This window comes from Diachasmimorpha longicaudata, chromosome 11, assembly GCF_034640455.1.
Source record: "Diachasmimorpha longicaudata isolate KC_UGA_2023 chromosome 11, iyDiaLong2, whole genome shotgun sequence".
Classification (NCBI taxonomy): domain Eukaryota; kingdom Metazoa; phylum Arthropoda; class Insecta; order Hymenoptera; family Braconidae; genus Diachasmimorpha; species Diachasmimorpha longicaudata.
The window spans coordinates 7,264,394-7,284,086 of NC_087235.1; the positions used below are offsets into that span (position 1 = coordinate 7,264,394).

At 39.0% G+C, this 19,693-nt stretch overlaps 4 protein-coding genes across 12 annotated transcripts; 2 read left to right on the forward strand and 2 right to left on the reverse strand.

The window, feature by feature from the left end:
• Positions 1-92: 92 nt before the first annotated feature.
• LOC135167132 (protein diaphanous) lies at positions 93-13,338 on the reverse strand. 9 transcript variants are annotated; one of them, XM_064129988.1, is made up of 9 exons: positions 12,973-13,338; positions 12,456-12,533; positions 7,161-7,343; positions 6,493-6,791; positions 6,333-6,353; positions 3,719-6,062; positions 3,182-3,425; positions 1,137-1,218; positions 93-690 (listed from the first exon to the last, which is right to left on the reverse strand). In XM_064129988.1, exons 2-9 carry the CDS (start codon positions 12,489-12,491, stop codon positions 669-671), a joined length of 3,231 nt encoding a protein of 1,076 aa, XP_063986058.1. In that variant the 5' UTR covers positions 12,492-12,533; positions 12,973-13,338; the 3' UTR covers positions 93-668. The 9 variants fall into 9 exon arrangements, 8 of the variants coding, with proteins under 8 accessions (XP_063986058.1, XP_063986057.1, XP_063986060.1 ...); XM_064129987.1 differs by having other exon boundaries at positions 12,969-13,338; XR_010299798.1 differs by lacking the exons at positions 12,456-12,533; positions 12,973-13,338 and adding an exon at positions 11,127-11,493 and having other exon boundaries at positions 1,021-1,218.
• Positions 13,339-13,471: 133 nt separating this feature from the next.
• LOC135167145 (tRNA selenocysteine 1-associated protein 1) lies at positions 13,472-15,306 on the forward strand. The gene is made up of 6 exons (XM_064130025.1): positions 13,472-13,555; positions 13,705-13,978; positions 14,085-14,282; positions 14,353-14,675; positions 14,776-14,975; positions 15,071-15,306. The coding sequence occupies exons 2-6, from the start codon at positions 13,937-13,939 to the stop codon at positions 15,193-15,195; spliced, it is 888 nt and encodes a 295-aa protein (XP_063986095.1). The 5' UTR covers positions 13,472-13,555; positions 13,705-13,936; the 3' UTR covers positions 15,196-15,306.
• LOC135167149 (large ribosomal subunit protein uL18m) lies at positions 15,296-16,211 on the reverse strand. Its single transcript, XM_064130029.1, has 3 exons — positions 15,926-16,211; positions 15,650-15,763; positions 15,296-15,568 (listed from the first exon to the last, which is right to left on the reverse strand). Exons 1-3 carry the CDS (start codon positions 16,120-16,122, stop codon positions 15,331-15,333), a joined length of 549 nt encoding a protein of 182 aa, XP_063986099.1. The 5' UTR covers positions 16,123-16,211; the 3' UTR covers positions 15,296-15,330.
• A 75-nt stretch (positions 16,212-16,286) lies between these two features.
• LOC135167134 (anaphase-promoting complex subunit 5) lies at positions 16,287-19,632 on the forward strand. Its single transcript, XM_064129993.1, has 7 exons — positions 16,287-16,558; positions 16,639-16,688; positions 16,806-17,191; positions 17,258-17,716; positions 17,785-18,217; positions 18,297-18,686; positions 18,801-19,632. Exons 1-7 carry the CDS (start codon positions 16,429-16,431, stop codon positions 19,167-19,169), a joined length of 2,217 nt encoding a protein of 738 aa, XP_063986063.1. The 5' UTR covers positions 16,287-16,428; the 3' UTR covers positions 19,170-19,632.
• Positions 19,633-19,693: the final 61 nt, after the last annotated feature.

Below are 19,693 nucleotides of genomic sequence, written 5' to 3' on the forward strand. Positions count from 1 at the left end.
CTGGTCCAAATTGCATTGTAACAATCCTTCAATAGTCATTGAAAAGATATTTTCAACTGAGATTCAATAGAACGGAAATAAAAAATCCCGAATATTGCTCTGTCTCATAAAATTTAATAAAAAATAAAATTTTCACAATTTTATGTACGTACGTTCGCTTAAATGCACAATTATGACTATTTTGTTTTCTCATTATTTGCATATAAATTGTAATTATGTACATACACTCAAGTACTTCGCATAAAACTGCAAATATTATTACAAAATTGTGAGCGTTTAAGGTGTCTATACCTCAAATCTGGCATTGACATTGTCATCGTCATTTTTTATGTTGTGCACAATTACTGGGAAAAAAATAAAGGGGAAAAAATTTTCCTCGAGCCGAAATGTCTAAGTACAAAAATCTCTGACAATGAAAAAAATTTACATTCCTCTCCAATGTACAATGTGAAAAATAATTTCACTCAAGAACAAATTGAAACATTTAAGGCAACTCGTGCTTACGAAAAATCACTGCTTTGAAAGGAAGACATGATTTTTTTCCCTAATGTTTATCTCTTCTCATGTTGTAGTTTGTTGCATTTGACATCGATGTGCGCATTATGAAGTATAAAATCATCACAGCATCAATACGTGGGACGGAGACACTAGTCTTCTTTTATTTACTGTTACGCTGAACTTAGTAGTTCTCTGTAAAAAAATCAAGGTACGGAAATGCATGCCACTTGCAATTTATTCAATGTATGGGATAAGGATGGTAAAATAGACCATTTCTCGATCAGCAATAAGGCCTCGAAATATGACTCAAGTGATTCAAATTAAGTGAGAAATGTATTTTCATTTCTCATTTTATGATCTCAAAGATCATTTAAACCAGGAATTATTTGAATTTCTATAATTTTCAATGGAGATTTAAATCACGTGGACGTAAATTGAGATTCCAATAAGATGTTCCAGAAATTAATTAATTCATCAAAAGTAGAACACATGAAAATAGTCATAAATAGCTGTAGGACGTACTTAGTTTTGCCTCTTTCAATTTTGAAAGATATTCTATAGCAGACCATTTGATCGGCAGATATTGATGATACGAATGAGCTATTGTCCCTCCCCATCCCTCACAGTAATTATCTTACGTGGATAATTCTCTTCCAAGCAGTCCTGTACCAACGAGCCCAGTCCGAGATCTACTCCGATTGAGTTGTGCACGTCTCTCCGCTAAAAACCAAATTAATTAATTAATCACCCGCTTCTGCGTCAACTAAGAAAAGCGATCAATTTAATTTGTTTACACTCAAGCCAATAAATGTCAACTGAAACTCTTCGAAATGAGTACTCATCACACCTGTGACTATTATCATTATCACACCTTGGCCCTCACCATCCTTAGAATTTAAACAGGAGTAATTCCTCGCATTTCTACACTACCGATAGAGAAAGGTCTAATTAAGCGTAATCCCTCACCCAGAATACCTGATAAGTCTCCGAATTACTATGATAATCCCCATTCCGATCCTTCATTATCTCTCGAGCTCAAGGTCGCGCTCAAATACAACACAATCAAAACTAACTCACCCATTAATTGTAAACCACTATGCGTTTAATGAACATTCAATACACAAAAAATATAACGTATAAATAATTGAAAAATCCTTTTTAAAAATATAAATTAATTTGTTAACATTCCTCGTAGAGTAACAGTTACCCGTAAAAATTAATCACCAGTATAAAAAAAATAAAAATCATCCGTCATCAGTCGGGCTCCTGAGCTTATTAACCAATCCCTTCATTTTATTAACAATATCTGAATCACTCAATCTTAGCTTACTATACTTTAAAGTAACAACAGTATCGTCACTCCCAGGAGTGTGCCAGAATCTCCACTTTTTTTTGTCTTCAGCCGGCAGAATAGTGGATTTATAAACGGCATCCATTCTCGGTGAAGTAAGACTCTTCCTCAATTCAACTTTGACAGGTGTAACAGGATAACTGGGGATGCTACTGGCGGACTTTACGGGCACATAAGGGCTGTCATGTGACAGTTGAGTTATTCCACTAATTCCACCAGGGCTTATTCCCTCAACATCGTTGGTAGTACTCAGTTTCCTAGGGGTTCCCTCACCCGAAGTAAAAACGAAATCATTGCTTTCCCTGACAATGATGCTATTCTGATTCTCGTCATGAGTCTTGGAAATGTCATAGAAATTCTTCGTTCTGGGAAGCACTCCATTGATTCTTCCCTGATTCCTGGATCCCACGTCTTCCGAAGACAAGGAATACCCCTGTAAAGAGCCCTCACCCTCCACAATATTTCTAGGAGTCGAAGGAATCAGCAGATCTGGCATCGATGAGTTGGTGTTCGGTGGACTCCCCAGATAATTGGCTAGACTTCGTTTCCTTCTTACCTGCTTCGTTCTCTTAACAATTGCCCTCCTCACCATGGTATTCCTCTTGCTGCGCTTACCAACAATGATTCTTCGTTGTTTAACTGGCGTCACCTTTCTCGCCGCACCCAACAGAGTCTCCTTGTACAACGACGGTTTATTCGCTACGATAACAGGTGTCTGGCAGAGAGTATTATTCGGTGTACACACTCTCTCACTGGTGTGGCTTTTGAGCTCCCCAATTACAGAGTCGTAAGGAATCGTTAAGTGGAACATCTTAGACACTTTTTCTTTCAAGGATGAGGTGGAATTCCTGCGTTTAGGTGATACTGGCAGTTTTACATCAGCAGCGGAGTCACAGCTGTCACTTCTTCTGACTTTTTGGAGATTTTTCTGCACTTTTGTTGGAATAACACGGTGAGGGGTTATACCGAACGTCGGGGATTTTAGGGCATTGTCAATTGGAAGGTATGTAGGACTGTTTTGCGGCTTACGTCGCATTTTTTGGAAAGATGAGACCCGAGTTATGAAATTTTCCCGTTTGGGGGCATTTTTGGCGGCATTCAAGAGACTGCCTTTCAATTCAGACTGATGGTCCTGGGGTGTATTGCAGGAATTTAAGTTTATGGATAGAGAGGGTACAAGACCTGCTGGTGATAAAGAATTCCCTAGGTTCGATTCTGTCATAATCAGGTGTGTCGAATTAGCCAAAGTTCCATCGAAGAGTTTTGGCTGACCATTTGAATTCCACCTAAGTATTCTAGTAGCATCTTTAGTCCTGAGAAGCTTGCACTTACCACCAGCGGCTCGAGTTTGACGCTTTCTACGTTGATCAGGACGGCTGAATGCCGAACCCGTTTGCAATGCCTCCATCAGACTGTCCATTACCCCCTCTTGAGTCTCATGGGCGTTCATATCTACTAGGGCACGTTTACGTGCTGCACGAGCTGCACGCTCGACTTCAGCTTTCTCACGTGCCTCACGCGCTCTTCTTTGTTTTTCTTCCCCCTCACGCAGCTTTATTATTTCTTTTTGGGCTTGCTGTAAGTATAGTTTTTGAGTTATTGTCCAACTATTGCAAATAGAAGTCTGTGAGAGAGTCTCGCTATTTCTGTTCATTTTGGTAATTGTTAGTTTAAACTGAAGGATTACAAAAGGAGTCATCACGTTTTATTCGTCTATCCATTTTAGGAATACGTCTATTACATGTCATATAAGGAGTAAGAATTAATTTAATAAAAATTGACAATTAAAACACCAAGCTCGTTTTGTTAATCACAGAAGTATTGAAAACTTAAAAATTAAATACCAGGCATATTTAAGCGATACTTTACCACAAAATCATCCTTAAATTTCTTGATATCCCCGAAGAACTCTTCGATCGTATATTTTTGTTTATCAAAAGCAAAGAAGTCTGAAATATCCGTGTAAAGTGTCTCCATATTTTTGTACATGCTCTGCATCACTTCAAACGACTCCCTAGCTTTTTTCGCAAAAGGCGCCATAGTGTCAATAAAACAATCCTGTTCGCTCTGTGGTATTTTCGAATTCGCCAGATCCTGTTCTAAATTCTTGATATTTGACTCCATCTGTCTCAACGTGCGTTGAATATTCTCCATGGACACTCTACTAGCCCTGTCAACATGCAATAACTCCTCCCCGAAGCTCAAGCACTCTGGAAACTTCCTCTCAATAGTGTCCACAAGATAATGCATCAACGTCTGTTTATTCTCGACATCTTTAGTGCTAGTTAACTTTGTGAGAAAGCTAATTTCAAAGCCGAACGCCTGTCCATTTTTCGACCCTGAATTCATGTAATTACCGAGTAATAAAATGAGCTCGAGAATTCTCGCGAATTTTTTACTACTCTTGACTTCTTCGCAGGCAGCTGTACCAGCAACAATGTCTGGCTTAATGTCCTGTACAACTTCCTCATACCTGAGTTTGAAACTCAACGATCTTAACCTTGGCATGAGCCTCTTTATGGATGAAACTGTCACACAGAATTGTTCAGCCTCAGTGAGATCATCGTACTGATCCTTGAAGGCCTGTAGTTTCGTCAACTGATCAGGTGGTGGTAAATACTGAATGAGACCCTGGAGAACATTGTCTGATATCACTGGCCCTTCACATCTCAATAGACAGCTCTTAACTTCCTCGTAAGACATGTGTTTCAATGTGCCCCCCAGAAGAATAAGGATATTCTGCGCAACTTTGCCATCGAGTACCTTGAGATCTTTAACCTTTTTACTCGTTGCTGACTTGTCCACAACATCATCGACCTTTCGGCTAGACGGTTTTGACGAGAACTTCTGAGCTAAACCATTCAAAATATCTGGACTAGCGAGTTTATCCTCTTGAACCTTAACCCAGAAGGATTTTTCACTCAATTTTTGAGGTAGAATGGCCTTCCAATTGGCCCTCTTGAGTGGTCCATCAACTTCCCACTTCTTCTTGGGTTTAAGACCGTGTGGCAGTACTTGAACAGCCCCCGCAAGAGGTGATCTCATACCCCCAGGAGGTGGTGGAGGTCCCATTCCCGGTAGTGGAGGTGGGGGAGGTCCTCCCATGCCAGGCATTGGTGGAGGTGGTGGCCCTCCCATACCTGGCATGGGTGGCGGTGGTGGTCCACCCATTCCTGGCATAGGAGGAGGTGGTGGACCTCCCATTCCAGGCATAGGGGGAGGTGGCGGGCCAGGCATACCTGGCATCGGTGGTGGCGGTGGTCCCCCTAATTTAGGAACTACCCTCGCGCCACCAGACTCCAACTCTCTGATTTTATTCTCAGCATGCTGAAGCTTCGCCTCAGCCTCCTGCTTACTTGATATCGCTTCTTCAAGTTTCTGGGACATTTCGACTAGTCTCCTCTCTTCATCAGCTCTCGATTTCTCAACTAGGGTATCGATTAGGGGTTGAACGTCAATTTGAAAGCGTTTTGTTGCTGAAAAATCTGGATCGCAGCCAGAACGATGTAGAACTATCTGCGAAACACACTCTTCGATTAATTTGTAGTAGGCTGGCCTCACCAGAGCGTCGTCCCTGATGAAGAGTAAGTGCTGGAGAATTGAGAGGAAGTAGGGCTCCGCCATCGTGTCCATCACCATATTCTTCACCACTTCAAAACAATCGTTAACATCGTCAAGCTCTAATCTAACATGATCAAACCTCTGGACGAATTCCTCGTAATCACCCTCTTTGTAATCATTGAATATTTTTAAATGTGTTGTCAGATCTTCAGACTCGTCTCTCTCCAGTGCCTCCAATATATCCGCCAGCCCGATTCTCATGACTTCGTTTCGAAGGTGCAATCGAAAATCCAAGTCATCAGCTGATGATATTATGGAGTTTATCAGTTGCAGGCAGACTACCCGCAAATTTTCATTTTGCTTGTTCATCAGGCCCTGAACTATTGGTAGAAATCTTTCACGCCCTTTGAATTCTCCGTTCATTGTTATTGCATCGAGAACCTTTTTGTGACTGTCACTGTCTATCAGACATACTGCACCCAGTACTTTTACAGCTTCATACATCACCGAGGGTTTACTGGGCTCGAGGGAACGGGCTACAATTGTCAATGCCTCATGGTGGTCTAGCATCTCCTTCATTCCTCCTGTATTGTTCATTATCGCCTTTAGACATCTTATGCATTCGTACTGTATTCGTTCGTAACGATTGTCACTGGAAATCAATACAATTGCATCAGAATTCAGAATACTTCGGTTACTTGAAAAAATGAAAAATTATTCATTAATAAACATATGAAGATATTCTGCCGTAATGGCAACCTGGATTTCTCAATAGTCTGAAGATAATCTCATGAACTTCCTATTCATTAGATGAGATCATCAATACCTTGGTGGAAATGATGAGTAATGTTCACAAGATGAAAGAAATTCCTCACATTCTCAGTTTCATCGTAAAATACATCATTATGAAATAATTATTTACCTATCGTGATGAACAGAAGCACTTACGTACGCATTAAATAGAAAAAAAATAACATTAAATCCAGTGAGTGAGGATTAGAAATACATCAACGGTATTATGTAAAACAAACAGGTGTAATTTATGCAAAAATTTGTGATCATAAAAGATAATGGACACTTACTTTCTGTAGCACTCGTTGAGAGTTGCCAACACTTGCTTCAATCCTTTTGTACCGAATTCCTGGACCCAGCTGAGTGGATTGTTAGTGAGGGCAATTCTCAGAGATTCGATGCAATTGTATATTTTGTTGACACTCAGATCAGGCTGTGCCAAGTACTGAATGTAATCAGCTGGTCTATCGAATTTTGATCGATTTTCTTGAATACTGCCTTTATAGTGTAAAACTAGCATTTCTTTTTTCTTTGCATCTGGCTGTTGCCTCAAGGGCTCCTTTTTCTCTTCTTTTAAATTCATATTTGCCTGGGAATTACAAATAAGTAAGGATCCAAGCTACGTTTATCCGCTTTAAAAAATAAGTTATCATGGGAAAACGAAAACAACCAAGATACTGACACAATAGAATAATTTTTTCTCAAACTAACGACTGATTTTGGAATTAATTTATTGTAATGTAATTCCCGTTATGTGGCTCATAAATTTCTCTACGCCCTGAGAACAGCTTTCATCACCTCTTCATTATTGCAGCCAAATGCAACAATACTTCTCTCTCTATTTCCCTCTCTCTCTCATGAATCAATGAACAATTCCCAATTGATCCTAATTCCCCTCGAATTCCAATTAATCAATTAAATAGTGACCCTCGAGGTCATCGCAAATAAAAAAAATTACCAGCATTTCCTCAAACTTCTCATTGACCGTTTCCTCATCCATCCTCTCAATAATGGCTCGTTGCTGTTCAATCTCATCGAAATCATCACCGGAATTTGGCCGGGGGATTGTGTTGAAGCCAGTGCCACTTCTGACCCCACCCCCACGGCCGGATTTCTTGGGCCTTCCGAACCATGTATCCAGCTGCAATTGAACGCACAACAATTATTCCGAGCTAATGCAAATCCACTGAATCAATTACGTGAAATTTCGCATTGTCATACAACTATCGATTGTGCAAACAACTTTTTTTTTTCAACAGAAAAGATCATTCAGAATCTTGATTGAGCAATGGTAAAATTCTCAGAACGTTTAGAATACAATGACTTTCACCCTTGCACTTCTTTTGTCGAGACAAGTGATCTGCACAATGATTTCTAATTTTTGCGTCAATCGATAACACACCCCAAAGAAATTCCATGCTGATATATTAGGTGTACACCTCATTATTCCAAAACGAACATTTAACAGCACAATTTTCCACAATTTTCACTAGTGTCACGTGACAATTCGCCCCGCAGGAAACTCAACTCGCGACTGAGAATCAGGTAATGAATAAATTTAACATTAGCATTTTTTAAATTTCAAATTTATCGCGGAAAATAACGTGCTGACTGTAGGCCCCGAGAGATCGGAATGCCGCAGTGAATTGTAAAATGAAAAAAAAATGCCAAGCTATAGTTCTACCGCAACAACAAGTGAGCATTTTCATAATTATTGATTAGTGATTCATGTGGCATACAGGACCGCCACTAGACTTATCGGGAACACAATGGGGCCAGAGTGCTAATGTACTCTATTTATCAATTTTATGCCCCCTTACATGCGTATGTAACAGCATGATCGATGAAAAAAAATTCACTATAAAATAATGTTGAATAATTAACATATCATGGCATTGAGAGAAATGTCGCGTGATTCAGGCACGTCCTTGTGCCTTTTCTCCTCATCTCAATGTGCTCATAAAATATTGTTAAGCCGTAATTGATAAAGTTAAACAGTTTCATTCAGTGACAAATATCCAAAAATAAACACGTGATGTCAAGATTTAGCTTCATTCAGCAGAGCTGTCTGCATGAATAAAATGATTGTCAGGACTACTTTATCCTCAATGTCAATGATCATTAAGAATAAAAATAAAACTGATCGTAAATGAGTAGTTGAGCTCACTCATTCTGTCAAAAGCCACTACTGGAGGCGAATAAAATGATCACAAGTGGAAAAAGGCCGACAGCTGAGAATCCTTAATGTCAGTTAAATAAATAAGGTAACATTCAGTTGTCATTAATCAATTGTTGATTCCAGATAATTGAAAGCTTTTGTTGAAAATAATACGGCAATTACTGACTCAATGAAGCGGCGAAAGACTTAATTGGATGAATTAATCAATTATGAGGGCGATAAATTATCACGATCAAGGCCACTAATTATTTTTGACTAAAATACACCTAATGATAAAATAAATTGTTAAGCTCACCCATTCTGTAATCATTTTTATTCCAAATAAATCGAGTGACTGACTGAATTGAAAAAAACATCACACAGCGCACGTTAATTACAATTAAACCAACTTATCCTGCCAGATTGATAGACCTGTCGAGCGATACTTTGCGCAACATCATCATCCATCATTACCACACATCAATAATTCCTCTATGCCCTATATCCGTTACAATTCACCGAGTTATTAATAACAATGACACTGTAACCACAAAAAACACTCCAACAAAATCACACGATGCTATCAGTTGACAATAAACCAACACATGCATGGCATTATCGCGATAAAAAAAATCACTTGACACATAAACGAATAAGCATTGAATTCAGTCCGTAAAATATCGGGAAATCCGTACTGAGGAGATCATTGCAATTTATTATTGATGAAAATATTAAAAATTCGTCGGGATCGATACAAAAAAAGGGGGAAACTGGGAGAGTTTTAAGTGAAGGTATGACGGAGTAAACGGAAGAGAACGGGAGAGATTCCTGGATGATAGCGAGGTCAGTTCCGCATAGAAGAGTGGACCGAACGAGACTGGTTCAGTACCTCCAACCAGACTCCACGGCCTCTTGCCAACTCGCTTTTTCCCCCCCGCTCCTCCTAACTTCACCATCACCGCAGCGTAGGTGTTTCAATACAAAATAAAATTAAAATCAGAGATAATGAATGATCTGAGGAATGACGATTAGAGGCAGCAAGACCTGCAAGTGAATTAAATGTCGGGGATTTAACAATGAGAGATAGCGTATGACCTGAGAAATGATCAATTTTAATCAAATAAATCTGGAACCTCCAGCGAACAGAAATTTTAATTAACGTGTCATTTCTCTGTACTCAGTGTCAACGTACGAGAGAATGTTAATACGTTGTTTTAATGTTTATGAGGGATTTTCACCACGAGAATGGGCCCTGATACTCCGTACGGAATGGAATATTAACGGGTTTAACTGAAGATTAACATAACGGTCATTGAGAAAATTAAAATAAGAAATTGAGATTTTTTTTCTCGGTTGTTGATGTTTTTTTTTGGTGCCACGAGAAACTGCTTTTCATCTGGCTATGCTTTTATCAAGGGAACGAGTTTTGAGACTGGAATTTCACGTATTAACCCATGATATTACCGGGTCAGGAATTCCAAGTGAGAGAAAACAAATAATTCAATCGGTTATTCAATCCCGAGGATTCGTGACGCGAATCATTAACGAATTTGTTGGAATATTAAATTGGGATAATTGAGTTACGTCAATTGTTTTGGTATTACTCGTGCTACTGATCATTGAGAGAAAGTGATAATGATGACTAATAGATTGTGGTTAGAGAGTTGGGAACGGTGGTTGATTATTGGAAATGGGTATGGACTAGTTGTTCAATGGAACAATGAAAAGTGAAAGATGATAATGAAAGGATGCTGGGGGATTTCGCGGGTGAGCTATGAGAGGAGTCACGTCGTGGCATAAAGGTCGATGAGGTAATCCTGGGAGCTGGCGTCACTGCGACGTCGACACGCCTCCGGTACACGACAAAAAAAAAATTGCCATGTTCTTAATGCCCCTCATTATTTTTTCTTATTTTTTCTTATCATTAAACAACTTTATTTCTTTGGAGCACACCCGCAACTTTGATTCATTCGCGCATATCAAAAGACCTCTTATCAGGTGAGTGTGATAGAGAATCAGTCAACCTGGGTGTCAATTTACACTCAGTCCCGACAGCTGATACTTATGATGGATAAAACCTATTCTACAGTTTCCTTCGACTATGATTGGCCTCGAATAATTATTTGAAGATTCTAAAATGATTTAACCAGCTTTTTGGTGGCGTATTTTGAAAGATTTGTAGATAAACGTCAGGACTTTCATTAAAACTATTTTTGAAAGATTTTATGTTTTTCCAATCTGAGAGTTTGAATTGAAATCTCCATTTTCAAGCGCTGGGAGATATTTTATGAACCTGATGAAATAGAAAGTTATTTTCGAGAAAAACTAGAAATTAGATGTGATAATACTCAACTCTTTCAACATCTTTAGTTTATTTCAAAAGTGAGTGAGCACTTCCGAATGCACAAAAATTCTCAAATATTGTTTACCAATAACACCACATTGTTGAACACTCTTACTATTCTAAATGTGGACCCAGATATCCGGCACTCAGTAATAAACTCTAAATACCGGTTTGAGAAAACAGAAAAGAAGTCTTTTTCCAAGAGACTCGTTTTTATTCGACAAAAAAAAAACGATTAATGTTAGTGCGAGGACGATACTGGTGATGACGTCAGTCGTTGGACTGACCAATGCCAAATGTTTTATTTTCACAAATAAAATATCGCACGTTTAACAAATCTACCACCAAGGACGCTTATTTTTACGAGCCATTGTATTGAATTGAAAATTTTTCTGAATGAAAAACAATACATTATCACTCACTTTTTCCGCAGTCTTGTACCAACTCTTTCGTCTCTGAATTGACATGATACAATTAAATGTCCTACTTTTCACACCGGAAACACGATTACGACATTAACTCTAACTCGAATGATGGCCAACTTGTGTTTCAATGTCTTTAATGTTTTCATGCACTCAGTTGTGAAGGAAAAAAAATTCTAAAACTGGTCTGCACGTATTCATCACATGCTGCAGGCTCACGTTGTTGAGGAGGTGGGGTAGACGGGTAGTATAGCAAGTGGCTGCGTTTGGTGCAGCTCAAACAGGTGGCTCCATACGTATCTATCGAGTTCAATCGGTCGATTATAAATGTTGGATGAAGGTATTCAACGACTGAGTGAATTGAATCCTTAAGAGGGTATTCCAAAACTCCACGTGAGTCATTGACTGTGACGAGCGAAAATGAATTTGCGAAGCGAAAAATAATAATTCATCAGTGATGTGTTCTTCCATTCATAATAATTGTGACGAAAGTAACAAATTAATTCATCCATCTCTCGCGTCAAAAGCAACGCAAACATTAATGTTTTAAATACTCCAATGTTTTCCTACTAGCAATGCCACCGGCATTATCTTATCGCTCACATTCTATTATTTTCTCCACATTGTCGCGCAAAAGGTTCCCATTACTTCTCCTCAAATGCAAAGAATGCAGGCGCCAGCAGAATTAGAGAAGTTGAAAAATAAGCAGTTTAGGAAAAGAGAGAAGTTGAAAAAACGAAAGAATGTTGTTTAATTGGACGATAGGGAGTATGAGTTTCGCATTCCTCTGCATACCAGATTTCACTGTAAAGGAGTAACGTCGTCGTTCGTTGTAGGGGGAATTGGGGCGAAAAGATGATGATTGCAAGCGTGTTGATGATTTTTCGTATAAAGAGGGTCACGGGTACATGAAGAAGGTAAAGACCGCACTTCCAGGACGAAGATTGTTACACGCCAATATCTTACAGCGTACGTTTACTCTGTTGCCCAGAGGCATCTTTAACGTACCGTTACACCGTCAGTGACTAACTGAGCCGAGTATCTCACTCGGGGCTACATAAAACGCTGGCTAATTTTATTCTATATAGAATTTTTCATAGATCTAGTCGCCATCAACGTTTTGTGATGATACTGCAACTAGCTAAATATTCGCCACTGGAAGATCCAATTTATGGAGAGGTTTTTAAAAGTTTTACGCTATAAGGAAAGTTCTCGACACTTGAAACAAATAAATATGAGCGTATTACTGCAAGATATTCACTATTTCAATTGTCCAACTTCCTTCAGATAAAAAAAATATTTTTCAATTTTCTATTTCCTTGTACTTACGAAGCCAGTGGCTGGTCTCTCTCTTCTGCCTGACATTTTCCAAGAAATATCGGCTATCGATTGTCAAACATTTCTTCTCTGTAAAAATATAGGTCTAATTACCAATTTGACAAGTAAATCAATGGACTTATAAATTCTTTGTGATGGTACGAGTAATAAATCTTATTTGCTGCATTCTTCTTCAATTGTGCATTAATGAGATTGCAATAATTGATACAAAAATGAATTTCTCGTGTTTTATTGAATGGAAATAACAAACGATCGATTGCAGAACCGAATAAATTACGAAAAATCAATATTTGGCGATTTGATTGATTGTTTACCCCGCTGAATTAACCCGCCCAAATGTATTTGGTAGGTCCTGTTTACACATGATAATCCGATGGTCAAATGTCTCAAAGAGGCAGAATAAATATCATGAAGGTATAATCAAAATTCGAAGGACCATGACATCATGTTTTTTCTGTTTCCAGCTATACCGCGACTTTATTATTATTATGTGCGATTACTCACTAACTCGTTGATTATGGTCTGAAGACTTCCAGCATTGTTCTAAAGATAACCACCGAACTTTGTAGCGATTATCTCTCTGATATTTCCCTTCTAATTGATTGATACAATAGTACTCGTTAAAATTTACTGGTGTCAAATAACCGAGAGGAATAATGAGGCTTCATTAGCCTGATTTTATCACTATAGGTGGGAATTTAGGAAGGAACACTTCAGTTTTACACTTAACAGAACACTTGAAGGATCATTGAGCAGTTTTTGTACTTTTTTTATTGACGAAAATCACTGGAAAGTAGAGAAATGCATTGTTTCGGCAAGGAGCAGTTGAAAATGCCCGTTACAAATTGGTGTTGGCTTGCTGATTAGTCGTTTGATACGTTCGTCAGACAAGTGGTTTTTTAGAGGTTAGGAAGGATACAGCGGCGCAGTAACGGAAGTACACGATTCCCCACTCGATGTTCAAATTCGAAAATCCGGATTTTTATAGACATAGGAATAAAAAAACGTAGGTCAACCGAATGCAGGGTCAATCCATATCGGTTGAATGCATGAGGCGATCCTGGTTTCCTCGATGTCGTGTTTTAACAATAGTTAATGATGATAATTGTTATTTTTTAATTAATAATGAACGCATACACAATTATGAAGGCACCGCATTGTATTGAAGACACCGCTAAAAACCATATAGAATCGTTAGTATTATGAAAGGACTAATTTTTCTTTTTCTAGCCGTTTCTAGGATTTCTAGCAAGTTCGTGAGTGAATTAAAGTAGTGACCGATTTGATCGACCCCTTTCAATGGCGCCACCAGAGACTTCTTGTAAGGTTTCATTTCGGCAGGGAGCCACGAGAACAGGAAAGATATACGTAAACAAATGTTGAAGTTCCTCTTCCATAACTGAACTTCAAATAAACAAAATACGTCTTAGAGATTATTAAAAATTTAGTTAAACAAGTGAACATCGGGTAAAATGTCCGGGCCAATAGTGTTGTGTCAACTTTGGTTGGGAGGGGTGAGTAAGGAGTTAAAAAAACAATATGATTAGAACTGAGGGTTATGTGTAGCAACCGCAATCGAGTTAGCTTGTATATCACTGTACAACCTCCTAAATTTTCCAGTTGGAACCGTATATGACGGAAAGCTTTATCATGAATGCATTTCACAAAATGGGGGAACAACCTCAGACGGTCAAAGTTATGAGGAACCGCTACACCGGCGAACCGGCAGGTTATTGTTTCGTACACTTCCCCACAGATGAAATGGCCCTGGATGCAATGCACAAATTGAATGGAAAAGTCATTCCAGGATCCAATCCAGTACGTAGATTTTTTTCACGATTTTTGATCTTTGAAAAAAAATGCAATTAATTGATCAATTAATTCCCAGGCTGTAAGATTCCGACTGAATCATGCCAGTACCACAGGAAAGCCAGCAGCGGACAGGGAATTCAGCATATGGGTCGGAGATTTATCTACCGACGTTGATGACTACTCACTCTACAGAGCTTTCGCAGCAAAATATAATTCAATTAGAACAGCCAAAGTCATTTTAGATAGCTCTGGATTCAGTAAGGGATATGGCTTCGTCAGATTTGCGAATGAGGAGGAACAAAAAAGCAGTTTAGTGACGATGAATGGGTACAGGGGGCTGGGGACCAAAGCTCTGAAAATTTGTAATGCCGTACCTAGGCCTTGGAATAAATTAGCAGGGTGAGTAATCAAGGATACCTCATTTTGGACTTCTAGTGCGCCGGGAAGGGATGTCCATGATTGGTTAGTGCTTCATTTATATTGTTTTATGTCTTTCCAGTTCAACTCCTCCTCAAATGTCTTCGGAGTACTCTTCAACAAATGTCAGCAGTGATTCCTATAATTATTACGATACTTCTTCCTACTGGAATAGCTACAGTGCGTGGCAGCAGGGTTACTACGAGAGCGAACCCACTTCTGATAACTACAGCAATTATGTTTCTGAGCCAAAACCTGAGGAGGATGATTTAGAACTCATTGGTATGAAAAATAAGAATAAACATTCCCTTCTAGTGAAATACACTAATCCGGTTGATTATCGACTTTCGATCATAAATGTTTTATACTTATTTTAGAACACTCACTACCAGTGGATATTGATAAGCTTAACAGAGACATAATTGAGCAAGACTATAACATGTGGGATGCTCTGGAGAGCTCCAAATGGATTCCATGTGATACCCTTGAATTGTGCTATTAATGAGTACCTATGCTATACCTACAACTTCCAAAAACCATTTTAATCTAATTTTAATTTTGTAATTAAGGAGAAAAACAAATGGAGTAAATGAATAAATACATTAACGATTAATTCAATGACTTCTATTATTTACATTTACGATTCTGTGACATCCCACGGTTTCTCTAATCTTTGGAGATCCCATGGATAGGGATTTTTGTATAATGGAGGCTCGACGAGGGCAACTCCACCCTCTTCAAGCTTTGATAACAGTAAGTCGACTTTTCCTCCCCTCGGCATATGCGGACTGACGTGAATAGCGAAGATCCCACTCTCTATACATCTCTCCGCGAGGACTCTACCTATATTCATGAAGGCAGAGCTGTCGTGGTATCTGAATCGAGAAATACAAATGAATGAATACCTTTTGTTAGCATTTTTTAAAATTAAATATTCTTTTTTCATTTTCACTTACGAGTACAGACGTTTCTTCAAAGACCATTCCTTAGTGGTTGCTGTGATAACCCGACCATTCTCTATATGCTCTATATGAACTTCGACGTGTTTAACACTTCGTGTGATGACTAGTCTAAAATTTTCAACAAACCAATGATATTTAAATAAAATTATTAGAGTTGTTAAACGAAAGGGAAAAAGAATTTTGCGCCAGCCCTTATTCATTCATGCAGAAGAACAATCATTAGGAGAACTTAGCAAAAGGAGAAATTAACTAAAAATTGAGGAACATTACTGATGCCAAAATTTCCGCGAGACTCTCTCCAGATGATACCCAGCAGGTTTTCTAGCGATCCTCAATAGCTCCAAATTTCTCGGATTCCTGTTAGACACTTCGGTGCATTTGTCGACAAGAGCTGCATTTGAACCGATTGCACTTATCCTAAGTGTTGAAGGATTCAACAAGGCCAATTTCCTCGTTAAAATACTCATTTTTTACTGCAAATCTCAGTGACTCCAGCACATTATCACAACACTGCAAAGTACGAGGGTAATGGAAGTCCTAACCTCTAAAGAGTAAAAATAATGGCGGATTTTCAAGAGCTCCCGTCGTAGGAATATGGAAAAATGCCTTGCATCTTACTAAAAAATGGAATTATCTGACCATCTGGGTTCAGATATTTCAGAATTGTTTACAAGAGTCAGCTGTAGAGATTTTACACGCCGAAATGTTCCAACGGATTTCAATGTCTTTTTAGTGGATTAGTTGATATTAGAGAGTGCGTTAAAATTTTCAAGATGAATAATAGGGATTTGTTGAATATGGAGGAGACATCCAGTAGTCATAAGTCAAATAAGGAGACTCTGACACCTTATAAAATTGGCGTTACTTTGTTGATAAAGGAATACTGCTTGGCCATGCCAAAAAGTGAGAGAATATTCTCTAAACAATGAACGCAAAACAATCGGTTTGGTTCACCAGTTAATTCGTATTTTCTTTGACTTTAGCTCCTCAGGAACGTCGAGATTTTTGTATTCTTGCATTGAAGTTGATCCAGGTAAATGTAGTATATCAAATATATTATAGTATTTAGAGGCATGAGATGGAAAAACTTTGGCTTACTATTAGTTATCAAAATACTTTAATACTTCTTGAATTTCAAAAACACTTGCAGTCCCCTGACATGGACTTGAAGGCTCTCATATTTGCCCTATACAGCACCGAATACGTCCTCCAACGTTTAGCAAGAAAAATGGAGGTAGAGTGCGTGCACTTATGCGAAAAAACGGTTGGGGTTGAGGGTCTCCTGGAGCTCTTCGACGTCCTAGCACGACTGATAAAATCCCCCCAAGATCTCCCCCTTACTACTAATGCTCTGTGCAGGAGTTCAGTATTAGGTTTGTACGTTAGAAGAACCATAATATTTTTTGAGGAGCTCTCGTTCTCGGAGGTTGCACAGCTATACGATGCCTTTGTCAAGGACTTCGATGAGGCTGCATTAGCCCTGGTAAATGCACGAAACCTTCCGACACCAAAGATAGACCTGGGGAACATGAAAGAGTAAGGAAATTCTCCTCGGGGGTTCGCATTTGCCAAACAGTCTCATAATTTGAAAAATATTCCCAGGCAATCGAAGAATAAAAATATCTGGGACTGCAGAAGGGCTGAACTTCTGGTCGCCCAGCAAGCTCAAGCGCTCCAGACAGACGAGCACAAGGCGATGCCTCCGGCAAAACTGCAGACACTAGTTCGAGAGTTACTGTCTTGTAATCCTTACTATGCTGAAGCCCATTACCTGAGTTACCTTAATTGCCTACGAGTCAATGAATACTGTGGAGCCCAGGACAGCCTTTACCATTGTTTCGATAGATTGGCACCTTTAGAGAATAGATCACTAACTGAGGACAGGTCCAGGACCTTCCGATATGCTGCATTGAACTTGGCGGCTCTCCATGCACAGTTCGATCATAAAGAAGTAGCTAAAGCCGCATTGAAGGAGGCGGTTATGATGGCTCAGGAAGCTGGAGACAATGTTTGCTTGCAGCTGGCACATGCTTGGATGTATCATTTGTCGAAGGAGAATAAGTGAGTGAAGCATTAACTGATGATTTTATAGAACTATTTTAAAATCTTGCTGTCATATATTTTGTCAGGAGTCAGCTGATTGAACGTTCGGTTGGGAAAGCAAGTATGCTGGGTATAACCCACACAACTAGTCTGGGATTGATAGCCTCGGCTCACAATTCAGCACTGGAAGGGAAAAGTCCATCACACGTGTTCCTGACACTGATTAAATCCGATGTTTTAAATTGTCAGCATTCCATGAAGGATCTCATGTCAATGTCTTACGCGGAGAAAGCAGCACTCTGGGCGTACTATGGCAAAGCTGAAATGTCTATAGTGTCCTCACAATTGCTACTGCTGCATAATTCGGGGAATAAGAAGCAGACGATGTTCAATGGGTCCTCGACGTGTCAAGCTGTAGTAAACATTGTCAATGCTTTAGTCGAGTTCGGGGAGTACAACCTCGTGGATGTTTTGTTGGATCATGCGAAAGAGAGGTTCCCTAATGAACCATCTAACAAGGTAACATTAATTTTCGTTGAGGATATCGAACTGTCTTTCATAATATCATGCTGTTTCTACGCGGTAATTTTGATTTTAGATATGGATGCTGAGTCAACAATTATACCGATTAACAAAATTAATGAGGCACGAGAAATGGAGCGATGCAGAAGCGATAGCAAATCAAATATCAAGTTTAGACCCTATTGAAAGTAAATTCCGACTGGCTGAAGTTGCACTGGCGAAAGGAGATTACCCAACAGGTTTGGAGCACATAAGTAACATCGAAAAAGACGAAGACCTTAATCCACAGAATAGAGTCAGGGCGATGATTCTTTCTAGTCAGATCATGAATTCATCCATCCTCCCAGGGAATGGCATCACCGGGACCAATTCTCTAGTTTCATTGAACGCAGCTTTGGAAATGGCGACGAAGTATCACCTATCGTATTATGAAGCCCTCGTTAAAATGCATCTGGCGAATGTACAGGTACATAGTAGAATGTTTACGATTGCAAACATGACAATCCTATTTTTTATTCATAAATTCTTTTTATGATATCCCATAAATATTAACCAACTTAAAATTTCCGGGTGTAAACAGCTGATAATGGGAATGCCGAATCAAGCATCAACCCTCTTAGACGAGGCAATAGTACAAATCCTGGCGCACGGTGGCTGGTACGACCAGGCGCGTGCCCTAGTTGTCCACGCAAAGTGCCTCGTGGCGACGGCCCCCCGAGCTACAGAGAGACGCCGAGTCGTCATTCAAGACGCCATAAAAGCTCTCCTCAAGGCCAAGACTCATTTTACTAAAGTGGAAGCCTTTGGCAAAGTCAAGAACACGGTTTATCTACTGAGTTTACTATATAATGAGATTGATTTGAAAGCTGAACGTAATCAGTGTGCCTTCGAATTTCGACAGCTCGATGAGCAGTATCCTACTAAGTCTAATACATCAACGTTGTATTAATATTGATATCTTCTGCGAAGATGTGAAAATGATCGTCCTACGATAGTCATACGATGTCATATTTTGAATAATTATTTGATTATTTTGGCATAGTCACTGCTATTTACATAAAAGATGACGATTCCATAAAATCTGTCATAAAAATACAAAGTCGCGACGGAATTTAGAAAAATGTGACATTTTTACTGCTGTTTATATGGAATATACGAGTCGCGTATGATTTGTGGCACAAAAAATGTCATAAAATTCAGTAACTGTCATGAAATTCTGAACGCTCTGACATTGTTATTGCTGTTTAAATGCAGTATGACGTTACGTCAAATTTGTGTCACCAAATATGCCATAAAATTAAGGATCGGCCGTGATCTATTTAGTTAGGATAAAATAGTCATAGGATAATATCATTTGAATTTGAAAAATACTTATAATCTTGGATTAAAATGAAACAAGAATTTGCAAAAAATGACTCAACCTTCTTGAGAGATTAAAAAACGAGGGAATGAAGTGGTTGGAATGAGTTAAAC

Excerpts from the sequence above, each read along its gene's own strand:
- LOC135167132 (XM_064129985.1), bottom strand. The coding sequence starts at position 11,171 with ATGTCAATTCAGAGACGAAAGAGTTGGTACAAGACTGCGGAAAAA. Across the intron at positions 6,063-6,332 it reads GCTTCTGTTCATCACGATAG|TGACAATCGTTACGAACGAA; the intron begins GTAAATAATTAT and ends ATTGATTTCCAG. Across the intron at positions 3,426-3,718 it reads AATTTAAGGATGATTTTGTG|CAAGCCCAAAAAGAAATAAT; the intron begins GTAAAGTATCGC and ends CTATACTTACAG.
- LOC135167145 (XM_064130025.1), top strand. The coding sequence starts at position 13,937 with ATGTCCGGGCCAATAGTGTTGTGTCAACTTTGGTTGGGAGGG. Across the intron at positions 13,979-14,084 it reads GTCAACTTTGGTTGGGAGGG|TTGGAACCGTATATGACGGA; the intron begins GTGAGTAAGGAG and ends TAAATTTTCCAG. Across the intron at positions 14,283-14,352 it reads TCATTCCAGGATCCAATCCA|GCTGTAAGATTCCGACTGAA; the intron begins GTACGTAGATTT and ends ATTAATTCCCAG.
- LOC135167149 (XM_064130029.1), bottom strand. The coding sequence starts at position 16,122 with ATGAGTATTTTAACGAGGAAATTGGCCTTGTTGAATCCTTCAACACTT. Across the intron at positions 15,764-15,925 it reads TCGCGGAAATTTTGGCATCA|ACTAGTCATCACACGAAGTG; the intron begins GTAATGTTCCTC and ends TGAAAATTTTAG. Across the intron at positions 15,569-15,649 it reads TTGAAGAAACGTCTGTACTC|ATACCACGACAGCTCTGCCT; the intron begins GTAAGTGAAAAT and ends TTCTCGATTCAG.
- LOC135167134 (XM_064129993.1), top strand. The coding sequence starts at position 16,429 with ATGAATAATAGGGATTTGTTGAATATGGAGGAGACATCCAGTAGTCAT. Across the intron at positions 18,218-18,296 it reads CTAATGAACCATCTAACAAG|ATATGGATGCTGAGTCAACA; the intron begins GTAACATTAATT and ends TTTTGATTTTAG. Across the intron at positions 18,687-18,800 it reads TGCATCTGGCGAATGTACAG|CTGATAATGGGAATGCCGAA; the intron begins GTACATAGTAGA and ends GGGTGTAAACAG.